The 21,194-nt window shown below is 50.0% G+C and overlaps 1 protein-coding gene across 2 annotated transcripts; it reads left to right on the top strand.

The window, feature by feature from the left end:
* The first annotated feature begins 2,705 nt into the window (after positions 1 to 2,705).
* On the top strand, positions 2,706 to 18,466 carry ALDOC (aldolase, fructose-bisphosphate C). 2 transcript variants are annotated; one of them, XM_081889688.1, is made up of 9 exons: positions 2,706 to 2,936; positions 9,478 to 9,604; positions 10,711 to 10,922; positions 11,227 to 11,281; positions 13,453 to 13,613; positions 14,526 to 14,609; positions 16,185 to 16,359; positions 16,662 to 16,861; positions 17,607 to 18,466. In XM_081889688.1, exons 2-9 carry the CDS (start codon positions 9,493 to 9,495, stop codon positions 17,700 to 17,702), a joined length of 1,095 nt encoding a protein of 364 aa, XP_081745814.1. In that variant the 5' UTR covers positions 2,706 to 2,936; positions 9,478 to 9,492; the 3' UTR covers positions 17,703 to 18,466. The 2 variants fall into 2 exon arrangements, with proteins under 2 accessions (XP_081745814.1, XP_081745813.1); XM_081889687.1 differs by lacking the exon at positions 2,706 to 2,936 and adding an exon at positions 3,675 to 3,698.
* The last annotated feature ends 2,728 nt before the right edge of the window (positions 18,467 to 21,194 follow it).

The following is a 21,194-nucleotide window of genomic DNA, read 5'->3' as shown; positions in this document are numbered from 1 at the left end:
ACTAATTCAATTAATTCAACCAAACAGATGAATTTGGACCCAGTGACAGTCTGGCAGTCTCTTCCACCTCCAGCCCCCCCCCCCACTGTCACCCCTTTAGTGCCCCCACTAGGGAATCCCACCACCTCCAGGGGGCTTTAGCGCACACTTTGGCTCTATGCTGAGCACTAACACATGCGTATGGATGTCAAAGCTCCGTCATGCGGACACAGAATTAATACATTTACCCGCACCAAACGCTGTGCGATGTTGTCCTGCCTGTTTTGAGGGTTAATCCTGGGTCCCTCTTAGGAAGGCCCTGGAACGTGGGGCTGGGAGATTCCCTTCCTGGTATCATCAGAATCATCCAGCCTCAGCCTCTTGACAGCTCTCTAAAAATATTATCTATATGCATCTTTTAATTTCGGAAGATGTTAATATGTGAATGGTAAATGACTGGGGGGCAGGAATCAGAGGAAGGGAGAATCCCTCCCAGGTGGGAGCTGGAAGGATTGAAGATTAAGACAAAATACTGAGATAGATAGATGATAGATAGATTAAAAAACCTATATACTTTTGTATTTTATCAGGTTCATTATTGTCGTTGATATTTTATTTCACTTGTTTTCTTTCTCTTTTTTGTTTTTCCTTTTTTTGAGCTCTATTATTCCTTTTATATGATGCTGGAACAAATAAAAATGAGGTTATTTTTGTTAATCCAGCCTCTGCCCAGGTGGCTTTTATATCACATGAATCTCTTTCTCTCTTTTCCTCATCTATAATACATACATAACGGTGAAGCTGCTGAGTCAGTGGCTGGGCTCCACGATGGACTGGAGCCAGCCCTAATGGGCTGATGGTTGGTCCAGGGTTATCGCCAGAGGGGTAAACAGCCATTTACTCTTACAGCAAAAAAAAGCAACACCACCAGCAGAGTCTTGTGATATCTGAAAAGCAAACAACTGTAGTGTGTGTGGCACCTTTAAATTATGTAACTTGATTACTGGGGTTTCAATTGAATATTAAGTTATCTAGAGATCTTTTGTGCCAGAACATGGGAAGAGCTTGGCTGCTGGATCAGGCCAATGGCCTGCCTAGTCAAGCATCCCAGTGGCTGAACCGTTGACTGTGGAAAACCCACACTCAGGATTTGACCCCCTCCCCTCCTGCGGGATCACAGCAACTGGTATTCAAAAGCATCACTGTCTCCATGGAGGCAGAGGAGAACCATCACAGCCAGTAGCCATTCATAGCTGTGGACAGACCATTAATTTGCTAGCAGGAAAGTATCTAGGGGTCTTGGTGGACCACAAGCTGAACATGAGTCTTCTTATTCTAGGCTGCATCAACAGAAGTCTAGTGTCCAGATCAAGGGAAGTCATAGTCCCGCTCTATTCTGCCTTGCTTGGACCACACCTGGAATACTGTGTCCAGTTCTGGGTGCCACAATTTTAAAATGCCATTGGTAAGCTGCAATGTGTGCAGAGGAGGGCAGCAAAGATGATCCAGTATACCTGATCATCCACCTGATCTCCACCCCCATCATTCTGCCCGGATGCTGAGGTCCAGCGCCGAGGGCCTTCTGGCAGTTCCCTCCCTGCGAGAAGCCAAGTTACAGGGAACCAGGCAGAGGGCCTTCTTGGTAGTGGCACCCGCCCTGTGGAACGCCCTCCCACCAATTGTCAAAGAGAACAACAACCAGCAGACTTTTAGAAGACATCTGAAGGCAGCCCTGTTTAGGGAAGCTTTTAATGTTTGATGCATTACAGTATTTTAATATTTTGTTGGAAGCTGCCCAGAGCGGCTGGGGAAGCCCAGCCAGATGGGCGGGGTATAAATAATAAGTTGTTGTTGTTGCTAAGTCTGGAAACCAAGCCTGATGAGGAACGGTTGAATGAGCTGGATATGTTTAGCCTGGAAAAGAGAAGACTTGAGAGGAGATATGAGAGCCATCTTCAAATATCTCAAATATCACAAGGAGGATGGAGAAAGCTTGTTTTCTCCTGGTCTGCAAGGTAAGACTCGAACCAGTGGAATCAAGTTTACAAGAAAGGAGAGGCCGACTCAACATTAGGAAGAACTTTCTCACGGTAAGAGCTGTTTGATGGTGGAACAACGGCCTCCCTTCCGAAGGTGGTGGACTCTCCTTCCTTGGAAGTTTTTAAGCAGAGATTGGACGGCCATCTGTCAGGAATGCTGAAATTCCTGCACTGCAGCAGGTTGGACTGGATGACCCTTGCAATCCCTTCCAACTCTATGAAAGCCGTCCTTGCCATCCCTGCCTCCTGTGGCAGTGAGTTCCACAGTTTCACACTGCTGTGCGAAAGAGGATCTGATCCTTGGACGCAGTCTATAAAGGCTGGGTGAAAATAAACAAAAATGTGGGCTGTGGGTTTTGTGGGGCTGCCCTGCTGGGAACTCCAGATGTTCTGAGTCTTCCTCTCAACCCCAGCCGCCAGGCTGAGAGTTGCTGCGGTCCAGAAAGGGCCGTCACTGCCTTTCTCCGTCTCTAACCTACCTCGAAGGGCTGTTGTGAGGATAACAAGGGGAGGAGGGAAACCACATACTCAGAAAGGTGAAATACAAACAAACAAACAAACAAACAAACAAACAAACAAACAAATGATGCTCAAATATACAAACGAGGCTTCCCATCGCCGTTGCGCATGGCGCGCTGCGCTCTTCAAGGCGGCATCTACCGGTATGTGCCTCTCCGTCGAAACTGGAGTCGTCTCCGTCCCGGGCAAGGCTGAGCGGGGGGGGGACGGGACCCCTCCTTCCTCGGGTCAGGGGAGGGGACGGCGGGGGGGTGGCTCCTCCCTCCCTCTCCCCCGCCTCCCCCGCCGGAGTCACGTAGCTCTGCGGCACCGCAGCCTCTTTTACAGCCGGAGCCGCGCCGCTCGCACACGCAGCCTGCTCCAGCCTCGACGACGGACGGACGCACGGACGGAAGGCCGGTAAGCCCGCCAGGATCGGGTCCCAGAGACCCCCCCACTTCCTCCTCCGTGGCACCGTTGCCTGTCCCCCCCTCCCCACAGGAAGGCAAGACCCCCACCCCCACCCCCACCATTTGCTCGAGGGGAAGGACGCACGGCACTCCGAGGATAGGACACTTGGTGGTGGGGCTCTCCTGTTTATTTTTTTCAGCCCCGCAATTCCTCATCTCTGCCTGGTTTTCTGGGGAGCACCCTACACATATTTTTTGGGGGGAGCCTCCCCCTCTGTGCTGCGGTGCAAAGTGATGAAGAGGCGTCATGTGGGAGGAAGGAAAGGAACCCGGGGTTCAGATGGAGCCCCTTAGCGAGGTTAGGGGGTTGCTGTGGGAGTGGTGGCGAAATGCACTCTGCATGTGTTCAGAGGCACCCGCCGGGCAGGCAAAGTGTAGGGCAGGATTGGTTCCAGCTAATGTGCGTGCGTGGTTGAGGAGAGAGGCCCAGCCATCAAATTCCTCCAAACGCCACCCCCTTCCCATCTTTTGCTAATTCCTACAACCTTTCTCCTGCGAAGAATACCGGTACCCCCTTTAAAATTATTATGTTTGCATTTCTGTAACCCAGGAAGCAAAGTCCCAAATGGCGGGGAGGGGGTCCAGAGAGGCAAGGGGGCAGACTTCCACCCTGGGGCTCCCCCAGCTGCTGACCGCCGTGTTAGGGTCCGTCTTGGTGGTCCTGCCAGCCTCCACTTGGATTTGGGGCTCCTGTTCTGGGCCTCCCCACTTGGTAGGTATAAAAAAATATGTGCGGATATTTCTTGCACCCAGAATTCTGGAATGGCGATTCCTCCTTGCCTGCCTGTTTGCTAGTGGTTCCCTGGCACCCGTTGCCCAGGGGTGGGGAGGGAGCCCTTTGGCGCTGGCTGGGTTGGGGGTGGCGAAGCGGGTGGGGAGCTGAAAGCAGCTTTCCTGGGACGCTTTCGGAATGGCAACATCTCTTGTTCCTGGCTCAAAAAAAGCTTTTTTTGTGAGCCTGGCAGATTGATGGCTTGAATTAAATCTTCCTTTCTGGACAGATGGCTAAGAGGCAAGTCTCTCCCCCCCCCCCATCACTTTTCTTGCCTGTGGCTCAACTTGCTTTCTTGAAAGCGGAAAACACCAGATGAGATGTTGAATTTTAATATATTGATCAATCAGTTGGTTGCTTTCCTATTCCATCTCTAAGGAACTCAAGGTGGTCTGCAGGGTCCCCCCCCACAACAACAACCCTGCGAGGAAGGCTAGCCCAAGAGGCAGTGGCTGGCCCCCGAGGTCACCCACCCAGAGAGCTCCATAGCCAAGAGGGAGGATTTGAACCCTGGTGTCTCTAACCACTATACCACACTGCCTCTCTGGCGTGCATGCTACATTTACAGGGAACATGGGGTGCAGCTCAGTGCTCCAGAGCCCCTGCTTTGCATGCAGAAGGTCCCAGACTCAGTCCCCAATGGTAGGGCTGGGAGAAACTGCAACCCTGGAGAGGCACTGGTGCCGGTCAGTGTGCGCAATACTGGGCTGGATGGACTCTGTATAAGGAAGCTTCCTATAAAGCCAGTGGCAGAGCACCTCCTTTGCATGCAGAAGGTCCCAGGCTTGGTCCCCATTGGTGTCTCCAGGTAGGGCTGTAAGAGAGTCTGAAATCCTGGAGAGCCAGTGCTGCCAGTCAGAGTAGGCAAAATTTAGCTAAGTGGAGCAAGCCTCTAACTCACTATAAGGCAGCTTCCAGGGTTTCTATGAACCAGCATGGCAGAGTGGGGAGAGTGTTGGACTGGGACCTGGGAGAGACCAGGGTTCAAATCCCGTGAGCTCCTTGGAGAAAAAGGTGGGATCCAAAGCCCATAAATCCATGGTCCACCCCTATTTCATTCTCACAACAACCCTGCCAGGTAGGTTAGGTTGAGAAGCAGGGACTGGCCCAAGGTCACCCACTGAGCTGAGGGGGAAGATTGGAACCCTGGTCTTTCTCAGGCTGACACCCTTGTCCACCGTGCCACATCTGCTCTGACCAGACACTGATTTTTTTTTTTGGGGTGGGCTTCCTCTGAGTTGCCCTGGGCTTTGCCAACCAGCCCTGAGAAGGGGGTGCGTGGTGGGTTGCGTCTCCCCCCAAAAGGGCTGAGAATGGTTGGCAGGTTGGGGCAGCCCATGAAGCTGCCAAGGATGTAGCAAGGTCACAGGGCCCCTGGCCTGGGGTGGGGGTCTCTGGCCTAGCTCTGGCGCCCAGTTTGGGGTCGTTGGTGCTGATGATGATGATAATAATAATAATAATAATAATAATAATAATAATAATAATAATAATTTATTTGTACCCCACCCATCTGGCTGGGCTTCCCCAACCACTCTGGGCGGCTTCCAACAAAGATTAAAAATGCAGTGGTGCATCGGGTTAAGAACTTAATTTGTTCCGGAGGTCCGTTCTTAACCTGAAACTGTTCTTAACCTGAAGCACCACTTTAGCTAATAGGGCCTCCTGCTCCTGCTGGAGCATGATTTCTGTTCTCATCCTGAAGCAAAGTTCTTAACTCGAGGTACTATTTCTGGGTTAGCGGAGTCTGTAACCTGAAGCGTATGCAACCCGAGGTACCACTGTATATTAAAATGTCACACATTAAAACTTCCCTGAACAGGGTTGCTTGATGGGTATCTGGCAGCGTTTTGGGACCGCCTCGCCCCTCGTGTTGGTGGGGGAAGAGGGAGGGTGTTGGCCCCTGCCTAGGAGGAACTCCTCCCAGCTGGAGACACCCAGGAAGCAGGATTAGGATCACAGACAGGGGTCCAGTCCTTTTAGGAGAAGAGCTTAAGGGGAGCAGTATCTGCCTGCACAATGAGGACTAGCGCATCTTTCTCTGAAGGGAAGCAAACACACTGCAGCATCTTGGGAAAGGTTCCAGAAGGGGCAGCCCAAATGACCCAGGGGGTGGAAAGACTCCCCTGGGAGGAGAGCTTGCAGCGTTTGGGACGTCCCACAGTGCAGGGTTAAGCTGTGGAACTCCCTCCCACAACGGCCACCAACCTAGATGACTTTAGAAGAGGATTGGACAGATTCCTGGAGGGGGAGAGGGCTCTGCTCTGGCTGTGCTCCTGAATCCCAGTTGCTGGAACCCACAGGAAGGGAGAGCGCTCTTGAGTTCGAATCCTGCCACGGGTTTCCCATGGGGGCATCTGCTTGGCCACTGTGAGTGCAGGAGACTGGACCAGATGGGCCATGGGCCTGATCCAGCAGTCGCTTCTTATGTCCTTATATTTTTATGTTTCCACACTCTCCTGGAGCTCCCAGAGACAGGGATTGCTTCATGTTGACAGGTCGCTTTGATGGAATAACCATCGTAGAATTGCAGAGTTGGCAGGGTCCCCCAGGGGCCATCCAGTCCCACCCCCTGCAGCGGCTTGCAGAGAGTTGGGGGGCAAGAAGTAGCAAACCCCCTTTCTCCCTTGTGAGAAAAGGCAGCAAGGCTTAGGCCTTTTTAGCTTAGGAAACCAGGCGAATTGTGGAGGTGTAAACAATTATGTGAGGTGTGATAGAGATGGCGAGAGGGTTCTTCCCCCCTTTTATTTATTAATTATTGTCTATTTATTGTATTGATATCCCAAGGAGCTCAAGATGATGAAGATAATAATATTTCATTTACCGGTATACCCCGCCCTTGCCGGTTCAGAAACCGGGCTCAGGGCAGCTAACAACAAATTTAAAACACTTAATTGATGCAACAAAAAACAGCATAAAATACAGTATAAAATGTGAATAACAATAAATTCAGAATTCAAAAATCAATTTGGGGGGAAATCCATCCAATAAACATTAGATGATCACCAGGGCTAGCTGGCTAAATTAGTCCTATTTGGGCCAGCGAGGAGACCAGGGGAGAATTAACTGTGGGATCCCAGAGTGGGTAATCTTCATAAAAAGGGGGGGGGGGAGATGGCATGGAAAGTTCTCTTCCTCCGCATTTCATCCTCACAGCAACCCTGTGAGGTTGCTTATGCCGAGACTGAGAGACTGGCTTCCAAGTTCAGGCAGTGAAAGCTTTGTGGCCCAGCTGGGGGATTTGAACCCGGGTCTCTCCCAGGTCCTGGTCTGGCACTCTCACCACTAGGCCACCACAGTCTCTGCATAATGCGATGATCCAAAAGGAGGCCACCCAATGAAGCTCAGGACAGGCAAAAGGAAGGACTGCTTCAGGCAGCGTGTAGTTGAACTATGGAACTCACTGCAACAAGATATTTATTTATTTTAAAAAACAGCGTCCTGTTCTCTCTCCGCTTTCTCCATGCTGTGCTATGTGCTGTAGACATCTGAAGGCATCCTTGTTTAAGGAAGTTTTTAATGTTTAATGCTGTATTGTGTTTTTAATATTCGGTTGGGAGCCGCCCAGAATGGCTGGGGAAGCCCAGCCAGATGGGCGAGGTATAAATAAATTATTATTATTATTATTATTATTATTATTATTATTATTATTATTATTATTATTATTATTATTATGTTGCCTTATCTCTAAGTCCCAAATGCTCCTGGCTTCTTGGAAGAATATTTGGGGATATTGTTGTGAACAAAATCTGCCCTTTTCCCCTTATGGAGTATCCAAGAGCTCATAAAATTCTTGTCACTATATCCTACTGATTCTCTGGATTTGGGGCCTGTGCTGCTGATAATAATGATAATTATGATGGTGATAATATTAATATTAATAATAATATAGCAGTAATTAATAATGGGTCCCCATTTGGTGGCGGCAGAAAAGAAAAGCCCTTGCAGGGCATGTTTGTTTTGCAGGCTGTGCTTGAGAGGGGAAGGGTGCTTAATCCTCAGGGGTCACTAACAGTAAAGCCCTCTGCTCCTGTGGTTGGGGGGGGGGAGTGCCTGGCCGTGTGCTGCCATCTGGCTGGGGCTGCCACGAGACTGGGCACGTGTCTGGGCCGGTGGCTGTCATCGCCCATCTCTCCGTTATGTAACTTGTCCTCTGCTACGTGCTCCCTGGATGGATGGGCAGGCAGGAAGAGTGGTGGCGGCTCTGTCTGTCTGTCTGTCTGGGTGGCGCAGCTGGGTGGGGGGCTTGGAAGTTCCCCCTACAACTGCCTGAGCAAATGAGGCCTGGCAGAGAGGGGGCTGGCCCAGCTCCCATTTCTGTCTCACCTGGCGCACTAATTCCCTGGGCAGCGCCAAGGGAACCTCTTCAGAGCATACAAGCAGCCACTATATATATATATATATATATGGGCTCAGATTATTCAAAAACGTATTTTTGCAACCCAGGAAGCAAAGCAAGGTGTGCTTTGTTTATGAGCTTGCATTTTGGAATAGCTGGGAAAGTCGTTCTTCACACAGTGCATAGTTCATTTTTCTTTTTAAATTTATATACTGCCCTTCATCCAAAGATTTTTTTTGGGGGGGGGCATTGACAGAATAAAATACTGTACAAGATAAAAAACAGTACAGTGGTACCTCTGGTTAAGTACTTAATTCGTTCCAGAGGTCTGTACTGAACCTGAAACTGTTCTTAACCTGAAGCACCACTTTAGCTAATGGGGCCTCCTGCTGCCGCCGCACTGCCGGAGCACGATTTCTCTTCTCATCCTGAAGCAAAGCTCTTAACCTGAAGCACTATTTCTGGGTTAACTGAGTCTGTAACCTGAACCCGAGGTACCACTGTAAATAATTAAACCAAAACAACAAAGAGTAACTCCCCCTTCCCAATGATACCTTTAAAAGGCTGTAGAATACTAATCAGCCAAAGGCATTAAACTGTGGAACTCCCTGCTGCAGGAGACAGTGGATGTTGGACTAGCTGGGCCATTGGCCTCATCCAGCAGGCTCTCCTTATGTTTTGATCCTGGAATCGTTGCCATTCCTTTTGCAAAACCAGATCGCCGAATTGTGTTTCCCAGGCCTGATCAGCTCATCACACTCAGCAAAGCTTCTGTTTTAAGCTCTCTATCTAGTTCCATCCCCCAGCTGGGAATTGGTTTAAGGGGTTAGATGGATAGATAATTTATTACGGTCGGAGACCAGTTTATAACACACACTTGGGGGTACAGTCCTAGAAGGAAAGCAAACAATTAGAACATTGTACAACAATAAATTTAAAATTTATAAATGAGATAAGCTTTTACGGGGTTGAAAAATAGAATTAAACTGATTGTGCTTTCGATGCACAGATGTTGACTCGATCAATATTTGCACATAAGGTTGCCATGAACTCTGTAGCAGATATTGATTGAGTAAATTAGAAAGCCATTGATTGGTTTTGGAATGGGGATAACGAAAATGTAAAAGGTTCCGGTACAGAATTGCTACAAATATGGGTTGACTTTCTGTTGAATCTGGAAGCTTTTTGTCATCGTTTAAAGACAAGCGAACAAGGCTTGCATAAAAGCAGCGAGTGGACGGAGGCCTTGGCAAAGTTGCCGGGAGTTGGTGACCCCCATTTGCGGGATGGGGGAGCCCTAGAAAGAGCTGCCCCCACGGGTGCCATGTCAGGAAAGGTAGGGGGTCTCTGCTGACTTGCTTCTTCTGCCTTCTTTTGGAGCAGGAAAAACCAGCCAAGATGACACACCAGTACCCCGCCCTCACCACGGAGCAGAAGATGGAGCTCTCGGACATCGCCCAGCGGATCGTGGCCCCGGGCAAGGGCATCCTGGCAGCCGATGAATCCGTGGGTAGGCCTCTTTTTCTTTTAAAAAGCGCCCCTGGAAATTTCTTTCACTGGTTCCCCACTTAGGCAGGAAGTCCCAGATGCACAACTATAGGGTGGGGGGGCACATGGCTTGACAACAGAGCATGTGAGAAGGATTGGGGGGGGGTCTTAGGAAACCTGAAGCTGAACAGGAGTCCACAGTGTGACGCAGCAGCAAATGTTTCTCTAGCCTGCATTAAGAGAAGTCTAGGGTCCAGAATCTCAGGGGTCAGCAAACTTTTTCAGCAGAGGGCCGGACCATTGTCCCTCAGACCTTGTGGGGGGCCAGACCATATTTTGGAGGGGGGGGAGGAACAAATTCCTATGCCCCACAAACAACCCAGAGATGCATTTTAAATAAATGGACACATTCTACTCATGTAAAAACATGCTGTACCACCCGTGGGCCAGATTTAGAAGGTGATTGGGCCAGATCTGGCCCCTGGGCCTTAGTTTGCCCACCCAGGGTCCAGATCAAGGGAAGTCATAGTCCCGCTCTCTTCTGCCTTGGTCAGGCCCCACCTGGAGTCCTGTGTCCAGTTCTGGGTGCCACAATTTAAGAAGGATGTGGACAAGCTGGAAGGTGGGCAGAGGAGGGCGACCAGGATGATCAAGGGTCTGGAAGCCAAGCCTGATGAGGAACGGTTGAAGGAGCCAGATATGTTGAGCCTGGAAAAGAGGAGTTTGAGAGGATTTAGGAGAGCCATCTTCAAATATCTCAAGGAAGATGGAGCAAGCTTGGTTTCTCCTGCTCTGGAAGGAAGGACCCAAAACAATCCTGTCAGGGATTCTTTAGTTGAGATTCCTGTATTGCAGGGGGTTGGACTAGATGACCCTTGGGGATCCCTCCCCATCCTACGATTATATGATACCAATTCTCTGCTAGCGTTACCTGCTGGCTTTGGCTGACCTTCTTGAGTGGCTTTTGATTCCCATTTTACAGATGGCAACTGAGGCTGGGAGTCAAGATCCCTCGGACTAGGGGCGCTGCAGACTCACATACCCCTGACCCCCCCGCCATTGCGCTTCTGAACTTTTGCGTGGGTTTTTGGTTTGCTAAGCTCCTTTGCCTTCCTCCTCCTCCGACAGGGAGCATGGCCAAGCGGCTGAACCAGATCGGGGTGGAGAACACCGAGGAGAACCGACGTCTCTACCGCCAGATCCTCTTCAGCGCCGACAGCCGGGTGGAGAAGTGTATTGGAGGGGTCATCTTCTTCCACGAGACCATGTACCAGAAGGCGGATGATGGCACGCCCTTCGTCGAGATGGTCAAGGACAAGGGCATCGTTGTGGGCATCAAGGTGCGTGAGGCGAATCAGGGCTGTGGGGCGTGAGGTTTCTCCCCCTTTGAGGGAAAGGAAACGACCGCCAGCTCTCATTTGCAGGGTGTCTCAAGGCCAGACCCTGGCGACCCCGTGCCCTCCCCACCTCTAGGACTACAACTCCTATGGGTGTATAATCTTGGGGCTGATGGGAATTGTAGTGCGGCAAGATCTGGAGAGCAGCAGGTTCCTGGCTTGTTCTGGGCCTTGGGGAGGGTCTGAGTCCCTAGAGGGTCTGTCACAGAGGCGTCGGTCATCCTTGGGTGTCTTGTGTCTTTCACAGGTGGACAAGGGCGTCGTGCCCCTCGCTGGGACTGATGGAGAGACCACCACTCAAGGTAGGAGCCTTTGAAAGCCCAGCCAAACCCATCAGATGAGTTGGATTTTCATCGGCTAGCTGGCTGGTGTTCAAACATGCATGCAGGTCAAAGCGATGTTTCGGAATAGCTGTTTCCTTAGCCATCCTAGAGACGATTTTGAGCTGGATGGATGAATGCTCTGGTTCAGTACAAAGCACATTTGCTGCCCTTGCCCATTGTTCCAAAGGTCAGGTTGGGATTAACTTGATCTGCTCTTTCTGTAAGTGGATTAGGTCTTTGATGCTTCATGTCATTAAATTTTAGGGCCGAGAGTAAGGTAAAGGTAAAGGGACCCCTGACCATTAAGTCCAGTTGTGGCCGACTCTGGGGTTGTGGCGCTCATCTCACTTTACTGGCTGAGGGAGCCGGCGTACAGCTTCTGGGTCATGTGGCCAGCATGACTAAGCCGCTTCTGGCGAGCCAGAGCAGCGCACGGAAACGCTGTTTACCTTCCTGCCGGAGCGGTACCCATTTATCTACTTGCATTTTGACGTGCTTTTGAACTGCTAGGTGGGCAGGAGCTGAGACCGAGCAACGGGAGCTCACCCCGTCGCGGGGATTCGAACTGCCAACCTTCCGATCAGCAAGCCCTAGGCTCTGTGGTTTAACCCACAGTGCCACCCGTGTCCCAGGGCCGAGGGTAGGTTGTCTTAAATAAGAGTGCTAAGAAGATGAGAATAGCCTGCGGGATCAGAGCAGTGGCTCATCTAATCCTGTATCCTCTTCTCGCATGTGCCAAATGCCCCAAAGAACCTGGGAATCGAGGTAGACTGCCTCTGGACCTGGAGGTTCCATAGGAACATCAGAAGAGCCTGGCTGCTGGATCAGGCAAAGGGGGCCCATCTAGTTCTGCCTCCTGCTCTCAAAGTGGCCAACCGGGTGCCTCTTCTGGGAAACTTGCAATCAAGATCCAAGCCTGAGCCCTTTCCTTTACTGTGGTTTTCATCAACTGGTAGTCAGAAGCATTTACTGGCTCCAACCATGGAGGCAGAGCAGAGCCAACATGACTAGCAGCCATCGATAGCCCTCTCCTCCTCCATCAATCAGTCCAGTCCTCTTTTAAAGCCGTCTTGGTTGGGGGTCGTGGGACGTGGGTGGTGCTGTGGGTTAAACCACAGAGCCTAGGACTTGCTGATCAGAAAGTCGGCGGTCCAAATCCCTGCGACGGGGTGAGCTCCCGTTGCTCGGTCCCTGCTCCTGTCAACCTAGCAGTTCGAAAGCACCTCAAAGTGCAAGTAGATAAATAGGTACCGCTCTGGCGGGAAGGTAAATGGTGTTTCCGTGCGCTGCTCTAGTTCGCCAGAAGCGGCTTAGTCCTGCTGGCCACATGACCTGGAAGCTGTCTGTGGACAAATGCTGGCTCCCTTGGCCAGTAAAGCGAGATGAGCGCTGCAACCCCAGAGTCGGTCACGACTGGACCTAATGGTCAGGCGTCCCTTTACCTTTACCAAATTGGGGGTCACCAGTGCTTCCTGTGGGAGAGAGTTCCATAGTTTAAGTCTGCGCTGTTCTTTCTCACTAATAATGGTAACATCTGCGGAAACCTCCTATTTCATCAGACCTGTGTAGGCATTAAAGACATGTCCCATAACAGTTTGTTGATGCTTGTTTTAAAATAGTCTCTTTTGCTTCAAAATAATTTTTATCTTTTAATGTGGTTCTCTTTTTTTCATATTGTAACACACCTTGATATGTTCTGTGATTTAACGGTACAGAAATACCTTGATAAATAACTCAGGGCTTGTGAATGATGAACTGCCTCCATCAGGCAACTGAAAGCTCTTTAAAAAAAAGAAGATTTTATTAAAGCTTTTTCACAATACAATGAGATAAAAGAAACTAATCAAAATAAAAACACAGAGAATGAAAAAGGAACATGCAGAGTCCTCTCTCAAAGGCAGCTCTTAATCACACAGAAGGTGGTTCACCCCCCTAGCTCTCACCTGGAAGCTGTAACTAAAAGTTCCATAACTGTTTAATTGGAGTAATTAAACTCTGCAGCCCTAAACCCTGGTACCACCGGCTAATTATTTAAAATATCTCCAGCCCATCCCTTAGGAAGGTGCCAGTTAACAGGTCAGGCTTTTGATTTTTAAAATACAAATATATTATTGTCCGCCCCCAATGTTTCCCTTCCTTCCTCCTGCCAGGCCTGGATGGGCTCTCTGAGCGCTGCGCTCAGTACAAGAAAGACGGGGCGGATTTCGCCAAGTGGCGCTGTGTGTTGAAGATCAGCGATAACACCCCCTCCGCCCTGGCCATTCTGGAGAATGCCAACGTCCTGGCCCGCTATGCCAGTATCTGCCAGCAGGTGAGGGCACCCGGCTGCCGTGAGCGTCTGGAACAGAGGAAGTCTCCTTGCAATGACTGTCTAGCTTGGTATTGTCTGCACTGGCTGGCAGCAGCTCTCCTGGGTCTCTCACAGCCCTGCCTGGAAATGCCGCTGGGGACTGAACCCAGGACCTTCTGCATGCAAAGCAGGCCACGGCCCTTCCCCTACAAAGTTTCTAGTCCTCATGCATTTAAATAAAGCTTCACCTGAAATAGGAACCTGGCAAGCTGCTTTATGTAGGGTCTGGTATTTGGTATTTTCAACACCGACAGGCAGCTAGAGCCCTTTTCTTTAAAACACCCCCCGCAAGGCTATAGTCCTTATGGTTCTAAATAAAGGGGCAAACAGGAAGCTGCCTGGTGCAGAGTCAGACTACAGTCCATCGGGACTGTGTATGCACTGACTGGCAGCAGTTCTCCAGGGTTTTAGCTGGGAGGTGTCATTTCCAGCCTAGATGCTGTTGGAGTTTGAACCTGAGGCCTTCTGCAAGCCAAGCAGGTTCACCATACCCCTGGGCTCTGGCCCTGTGCTAGCCTCATGCCTTGCAACATGCCCAGAGTGGCAATGTGGAAGATGGCAGTGTGGCCTAGTGGTGAGAGTGTCTGACCAGGACCCAGGAGAGACTGGGGTTCAGATCCCCCACTCAGAGGCCAGTTAGGCTGCCTCTCTCCGCCCAAGCTACTTCGCAAGGTTGTTGTGGGGGTGAATGGGGAGGAAGCGAATCAAGCTGAGTTCCTTGGGAATAAAAGTGGGCTAAATAATGGAATAAATAAATAAAAATGAAATAAAATTATGCAGCCGCCACACTGTCAAAATTGGGAAATACAGCCGTCTTCCGGGGCAAAGAAGCCTCTCGCATGTTAAGTGATTGTGTTGGCCTTTCTGCTCTAGAACGGCATCGTGCCCATTGTGGAACCAGAGATCTTGCCCGACGGGGAACACGATTTGAAGAGGTGCCAGTACGTGACTGAGAAGGTGAGGCTTCTCTCTGTGTGTCTAAGTTTAGAAAACAGGCATGGCTGCCCCCACCCCTTTCAAAATTTCATTTTAGAATGTCCATAAAACAGAACAATTGTAACAGATTTTAAAAACAACAACTGTGAAATGGGTACATAGAACACAGCTGCACATGGGTTAAAATGGCAAAGTGCAAGTGTAAATTCTCAGCGTTATCAGATTATCAAGCATGGTTTAAACAATGCTTCCATTGCATACGTCACAGAAGGAACACCAAATCACATAAACGGCGTCTGGAAGCCTTAATTTTCTCCATTATAGCTCTATTCCAGAATGAGGGGTACCAAGTGTAAGATTTTGGGCTGGAAAACAGGGCTGGCTGAATCCACATGGTGAAAGGCTATCTTTGGGTTTTTATGCTTTTTCTTCTTAAAGTTTACAGACTCCTCCAAAGTGTTTGGCAGAATGCCAGCAAGGCTGAACGCCGCTGTCATTTTTTCAGTATTAGAAGGGCTGGCAGGAAGCAAAATACCGGTAGTTTTGTTAACGTTTTGTTTCTGTGATCCTTTGCACTGGATACGTCGTAAATAAATACAATGTGACCTGCAACTTTTTAAAGAAGCCTCGAAAGAGCATAAGGAAAGCTTTGCCATTGAGCGTCCAACGTTCAGCGGCTTCCGGCAAGTTGATTAGCAGCCTCTGACCGTGGAGGAAGAGATAGCTGTTGTGGCTAGGAGCCATCAATAGCTCTTTCCTCCTTGAATTGGCCCAATCCTCTCCCCCCTCCCCAGTTTTTAAAATTAATTTTCCAAAAAATTAAAACAAACAAACAAGCACACATACATCCTATTTATAATTAAACCAATCTTTGTAACATTGTTAAGTGACTTCCTCAAATCCCCTTGGTTGAATTTCATTATACGATATATCATTTTAACAGTTTTCCAAAATCAATTTTCTCAAAAAATTAACTTGATCACTTAACATCTTTCATTCTTTCTAAATTAGCGTAAGCATCTTAAATTCTATCTGTACATATTTAAATCCTGAGCTTATGTAATATTTGCAAGCTTTTCCAATCAAGTTATCTTAACATATTTAACTAAATAGTCTTTAAATTTCATCCATTTTTCCTGGTGCTCCTCCTCCTTCTGGTCGCGGACTCTTCCAGTCAGGTCGGCCAGCTCCGAAAAATCCATCATCTTCATCTGCCATTCTTCCACTGTTGGTACTTCTTGTGTTTTCCAATTCTTCGCTAACAAGATTCTTGCTGCAGTTGTGGCGTACAAAAACAATTTAACATCTTTCTCGAGCAATTCCAAACCTGTTATTCCAAGAAGAAAGGTCTCTGGTTTCTTAATGTATATTTCAACATTTTTTTTCCAATTCATTATAAAGCTTCTCCCAGAAGTCTTTCACCTTGGGGCAGGTCCACCACCTGTGAATTGGCCCAATCCTCTTTTCTGGCCCCCTGGGGATGAGAAGATGAGTCTCTATGGGGTTCCTTTAGAGCTGGGTCCACCTGGCACTAAATGGGGCACATGGCAAGAGCGTTGGGGAGTCTCATTGCAGCTGCACCTGTTGGGTTTCCAGGTCCTGGCCGCCGTCTACAAGGCACTGAGTGACCACCACGTCTACCTGGAAGGGACCTTGCTCAAGCCCAACATGGTGACCCCGGGGCACGCCTGCCCGACCAAGTACAGCCCGGAAGAGATCGCCATGGCGACGGTGACTGCCCTGCGCCGCACGGTGCCGCCTGCCGTCCCAGGTAGGCCACCACTCCCTCCCGCCTGCCTGCCCCACAGCTCCCCTTGGGAAGCCACACAAGGGTCTTCAAAGACAAGCCGTCAGTTTGTCTTCGAAACCAATTGGTGCTGCCTCCAGCTTCCGGCGCAGTCTACCTTTGAATGCCAGTTCAAGTGGGCAGGGGGCGCCGTTGCACCCATGTCCTGCTCCTCGGGCTTTCCAAAAGTGCCAGATTTTTGGCGGGTGGCCTTGGGCCACCCCTTCCCCTGTTCCTCAGCCTCCCGATTGCTCAGCCATCTCCTCCTTCCCCACACTCTCCTTCAGGGGTCACCTTCCTGTCCGGCGGGCAGAGCGAGGAGGAGGCGTCCATCAACCTCAACGCCATCAACAACTGCCCCCTGCCCCGTCCGTGGGCACTGACCTTTTCCTATGGCCGGGCGCTGCAGGCCTCGGCCCTCAATGCCTGGCGCGGTCAGCGGGAGAATGAGGACTCGGCCACGGAGGAGTTTGTCAAACGCGCCGAGGTAAAGGGCAGGGCGGTGGCAGGGTGGGGGGGGGGTGTTTCTCCTTCTCCTCCTGTGGGGCAGAGGGTCCCGGGACAGGGAGTGAGAGAATGCAGGTGCCCCAGGTTAGGCAAACAGGCCAGTGACCCACCCAGTTCAGCACCCTCTTCTCACAGTGGCCAAAGACCCATAAGCACCTAGGAATTGAGATAGACTGCCTCTGGAGCTGGAGGTTCCACAAGAGCATCAGAAGCGGCTGGTTACTGGATCAGGCCATTGGTCCATCTATAATACAGTCATACCTCGAGTTGAATGTGCTTCGAGTTGAGCGTGTCCCGCGGCAACCCGGAAGTAACAGCGCGCATTACCTCTGGGTTTCGCCGCTCACGCATGTGCAGGCGCTCAAAATGAGGTCACACGCATGTGCGGAAATGGCAAAACGCGACCTGCGCATGCACAGACGCGCTGTCGCATCTTGCATTCCATTCGGGATGCGAATGGGGCTCCAGAACGGATCATGTTCGCATCCTGAGGTACCACTGTAATAATAATAATAAAATTTATTTATATTTATATCTGTCCAGGTCAGCTGAGCCTGATGGGAGTTGTAGTTTAAAATCTGTCCAGGCCAGCGGAGCCTGATGGGAGTTGTAGTTTAAAATCTGTCCAGGCCAGCAGAGCCTGATGGGAGTTGTAGTTTAAAATCTGTCCAGGCCAGCGGAGCCTGATGGGAGTTGTCTTTCCAAACTCTTCTTCTGCTTTCCAGGTCAACGGCCTGGCGGCCCTCGGCAAGTACGAAGGGTCCAGCGACGGTTCTGGCGCGGCAGGCCTGTCTCTCTACGTCGCCAACCACGCCTACTGAGGCCCCGCTGGGCTGGGAGCAGCCCCCCCACCCCCAGGTGGGGCCAGGCCAGTAGCCGCTCTCCACCCCCACCCCCACTGACGGAAAACCTCCCACTCTGCTACCTTGCATACCAGCCACGACAGCCACACCCAGCTTTGTCTCTACCGTAGCCGCCAGAGGAGCGAAGTAGCCGCAGAGGGTGCCCGGTGCCAGGGGCGACGCGCCAGGAGGAGCAGCCGAAAAAGCAGCCGGGTTTTGTGCATCTGGGAGGCAGGGGGTGTGGAAATCCTAGCAGCGCCGTCCTACCTTGCAGGGTCGTTCTGAGGATCCCGAAGCACATCCGGAATAAGCGATAGGAAGACCCCCAAAGGGGATGTTCCCATCCCGGAGGCGGAAGCGAGTGTGGGGTGTGGGGCGAGCCCATTGCACGGGGCGACAGGTTGCGGGGGGGGGGAAATCCCCTGGAGAAGACGTTTTGGGGGCCGCCCCTCCCTGCTTGTGTATTTGGGGAACCCCTTTACCCTACCCCCCCCCGCTCATTTGGCTCTGCACTTTGATGTCGGTCGTTGCTTTTGCAGAGCTGCGCCCCCTAAGTACTCCCACCGCCGGGCGATGTCAGCATGGGGGGCTCCCCCCGAGTCGCCATAGGGAGGGGGAGGCAGTTACCACCCTCTGTGTGTGCGTGCTTGTGTGTCGAGTGTGCACTCTTTGCACCTTAAGTGTACCAAATAGACCTTACGACTAATAATACAGTAATAATAATAAACCGATAGAGGAGTGAAGCTGTCCGGGTTTCGTTTTGTTTGCTTCTGAAACACCTTCGTCGTTTGCGATGCCGTCAAAGAAGAAGAAAAGAATTTGTGCCCTGCTCTTACTAAAAATTTGGTTAGTTATTTTGCAAGATTTATACACTGCTAGTCTGCAAACAACAACAACAACAATTTTTTTGCATGCAGAGGGCACCTATTTCAATCCCCACTTGGCAGTATTTCCCTAACAGAGGAGGACCTCCCCCCTCAAAAAAAACCCCTTTAGGGCTGCTGCCAGTCAGTGCAGACCGTACTGGGCTAGATGAACCCTGTGATCTGACTCTGCAGCTTCCTATGTAGAATTAGCAACAATAACTGACAATTTAACTCTTTTGAAGAGTTAAATCAACCATAAACCACAAACAGATTAAAACTCACATTAACTTTCTAAATATCTGCATAGGCTTGCTACCTGAAGCAACCAACTTTCTGGGCTGTTAATGAATTTGTTTGTTTCCTTAAATTGATTGTAAAATAAACTCGCCAAGCAGTTTGTAAAAGGAATAAAATTACTGGTAACTGCTATTTGGCCTGTTCATACCCCATTCCAAACTCGTGCTTTCCCTCAAAGGATTCTGGGTGTTGTAGTTTAACTCCCTCTCACAGAGTTACCAAGCAAGCCCTTTGCCAGGCACCCCCAAACTTGGCCCTCCAGCTGTTTTGGGACTACAACTCCCATGATCCCTAGCTAACAGGACCAGTGGTCAGGGGTGATGGGAATTGTGGTAAGAAAACAGCTGGAGGGCTGAGTTTGGGGGTGCCTGTCCTTTACAGACTATATTACCCAGAATTATTTGAGAGATTGAGTTGGAGACTCAAATCCTTATGGCTGGAAGCCACTCAAGGGCCACATCACATTGTGGGACGACCACCTGGGGGCACATGACAATGGTGGGAGGAGCCAGTCAAAAGTGGGTGTGGCCAGAGGGAGAAAGGAGTGGGCCAGAACTGGGACTTCTTCATTCTGGCTACACAAAAGTCAGAGGTTTTCACACACATGTGCAAGAGGCATTGATCAAACTTCATAAGAACATGAGAAGAGCCTGCTAGATTAGGCCAGGGGTCCAATGAGTCCAGCATTCTGTCCTCACTGTGGCCAACCAGATGTCTCTTCTGGGAAACCCGCAAGCAGGATTCAAACACAAGTCCTCTCCCCTTCCACAGTTTCCAGTAGCTGGGATCCAGAAGCATTGCTGCCTCTTACTGTGGAGCCATCAAGGCTAGGAGCCACCCATAGCCCTCTCCTCCTCCATGAATTCATCTAAACTTTCTTTAAAGCCATCCAGGTTGGTGGACACCACTGCCTCCAGTGGCAGGGAGTTCTATAGTTTAACTCTGTGCTGCACTTTCTTTTAAATGCAAAGGGGTTTGAGGAGGTTGGGGAGCAGAGCCCATGAAATCTATGGCCCAAGGATGGCTCTGGCCAGCAGAGAGGACCAGGGGCCAGGTGGAGGAGGGGCAGAGGGCCGCATTTCGGGCCCAGGCTTGAGGTTCTCAGCCCTGGAAGCTGTAAGCAGAGCAGGACTGGGGGATCTTTGCCTAGAAATGGGAGTGGTAAATATCCTGCAATTGCCAGGCCTTGCAAACCCCAGTCAGGAGGCCCTGTGACATTGCCTGCTTCTGTTGAAATGTGGTATACCATATGCAGCCGGGCAGGCAGCTAGAAATCATGACACTGTTGTAAACAAAATCTGCCCTTTTCCCCTTAGGGGTATCCAAGAGCCCATATAGAGTCCTTACGTAGGTTCCCTATTGGTAGGAGAAAATAACAGAGGCCAAGCAGAGAATATTGAGAAGCAAAGCAGCTAGTGAGCCTGATCTTTATTGATCTGTTGCAACAGAGTGCTCCCCTCACCCGCAGGAAAGGAGGAGGACCCACAAAAATGCTGTGCAAGGGCTCATAAAGACTTTTGAAATTCCCATCCTGTAGATCAAGACCACCCCTCCATACATGTTATGTACTGAAGTTCTCACCCTGGGCCAGCAGGGGGATACTGTAGATAGTTATGCAAATGAAGGATTGAAAAGTGACGTTCAGTGATTGGATAGTTTTGTATGCAAATGAAGGATCGAAAAGTGACATTCAGTGATTGGATAGTTTTAGAAAATGGCAACAGTTGCATTGTTCTGGAGCTCTATATAAGCAGGCTGACTGAGCTCCTCAGCCTAGTTCTGTTCCGGCATCTGAATAAAGAAGAGCTGTTTAAAGAATCGCTGTGTCGTGTGACATGTTCACCCACAACTTAACAATACATACATCACAGAAAGGGTGTAACCTAAGACCACCCCCAGAGACATCATATCTACATCACAGAAGAGGCGGTCTACAGCAGAAATCTGAGTGACTTGTTTATCTCGTCTGACAGGTTACCTGTTTAATGGTCACTTGATTGGATTGCCTGGGGAGCCTGGCCAGTCTTTTGTAATGATAAATACTTAGTTCCTGAGCCAGGTTACAGGCTCACAACCTATTCCTATCTTAAATGTGCCCTTAAGACAGGATTTGTAAAGGAAAAAGACCATGGGGAGGTTTGACCTTGCAGAGAAATAACTGAGGTCAATTTGTTCAGGACTTTTTCTGTGGGGTTTTCAGACATGTGGTTTATATATTTATGCTTGGTATATTTATGAACATTTATTACGTATCTAAGACCTTAAAACCTCGCCCAGCACCACAGGAAGGATCCACAGAGGTCTTCTG

Source organism: Podarcis melisellensis (genome assembly GCF_964234715.1).
Source record: "Podarcis melisellensis genome assembly, chromosome: 15".
NCBI classification, from domain to species: Eukaryota; Metazoa; Chordata; class Lepidosauria; order Squamata; family Lacertidae; genus Podarcis; species Podarcis melisellensis.
Note: the sequence above shows the minus strand (reverse complement) of the source record. Positions and strands in the feature narration are given on the sequence as shown.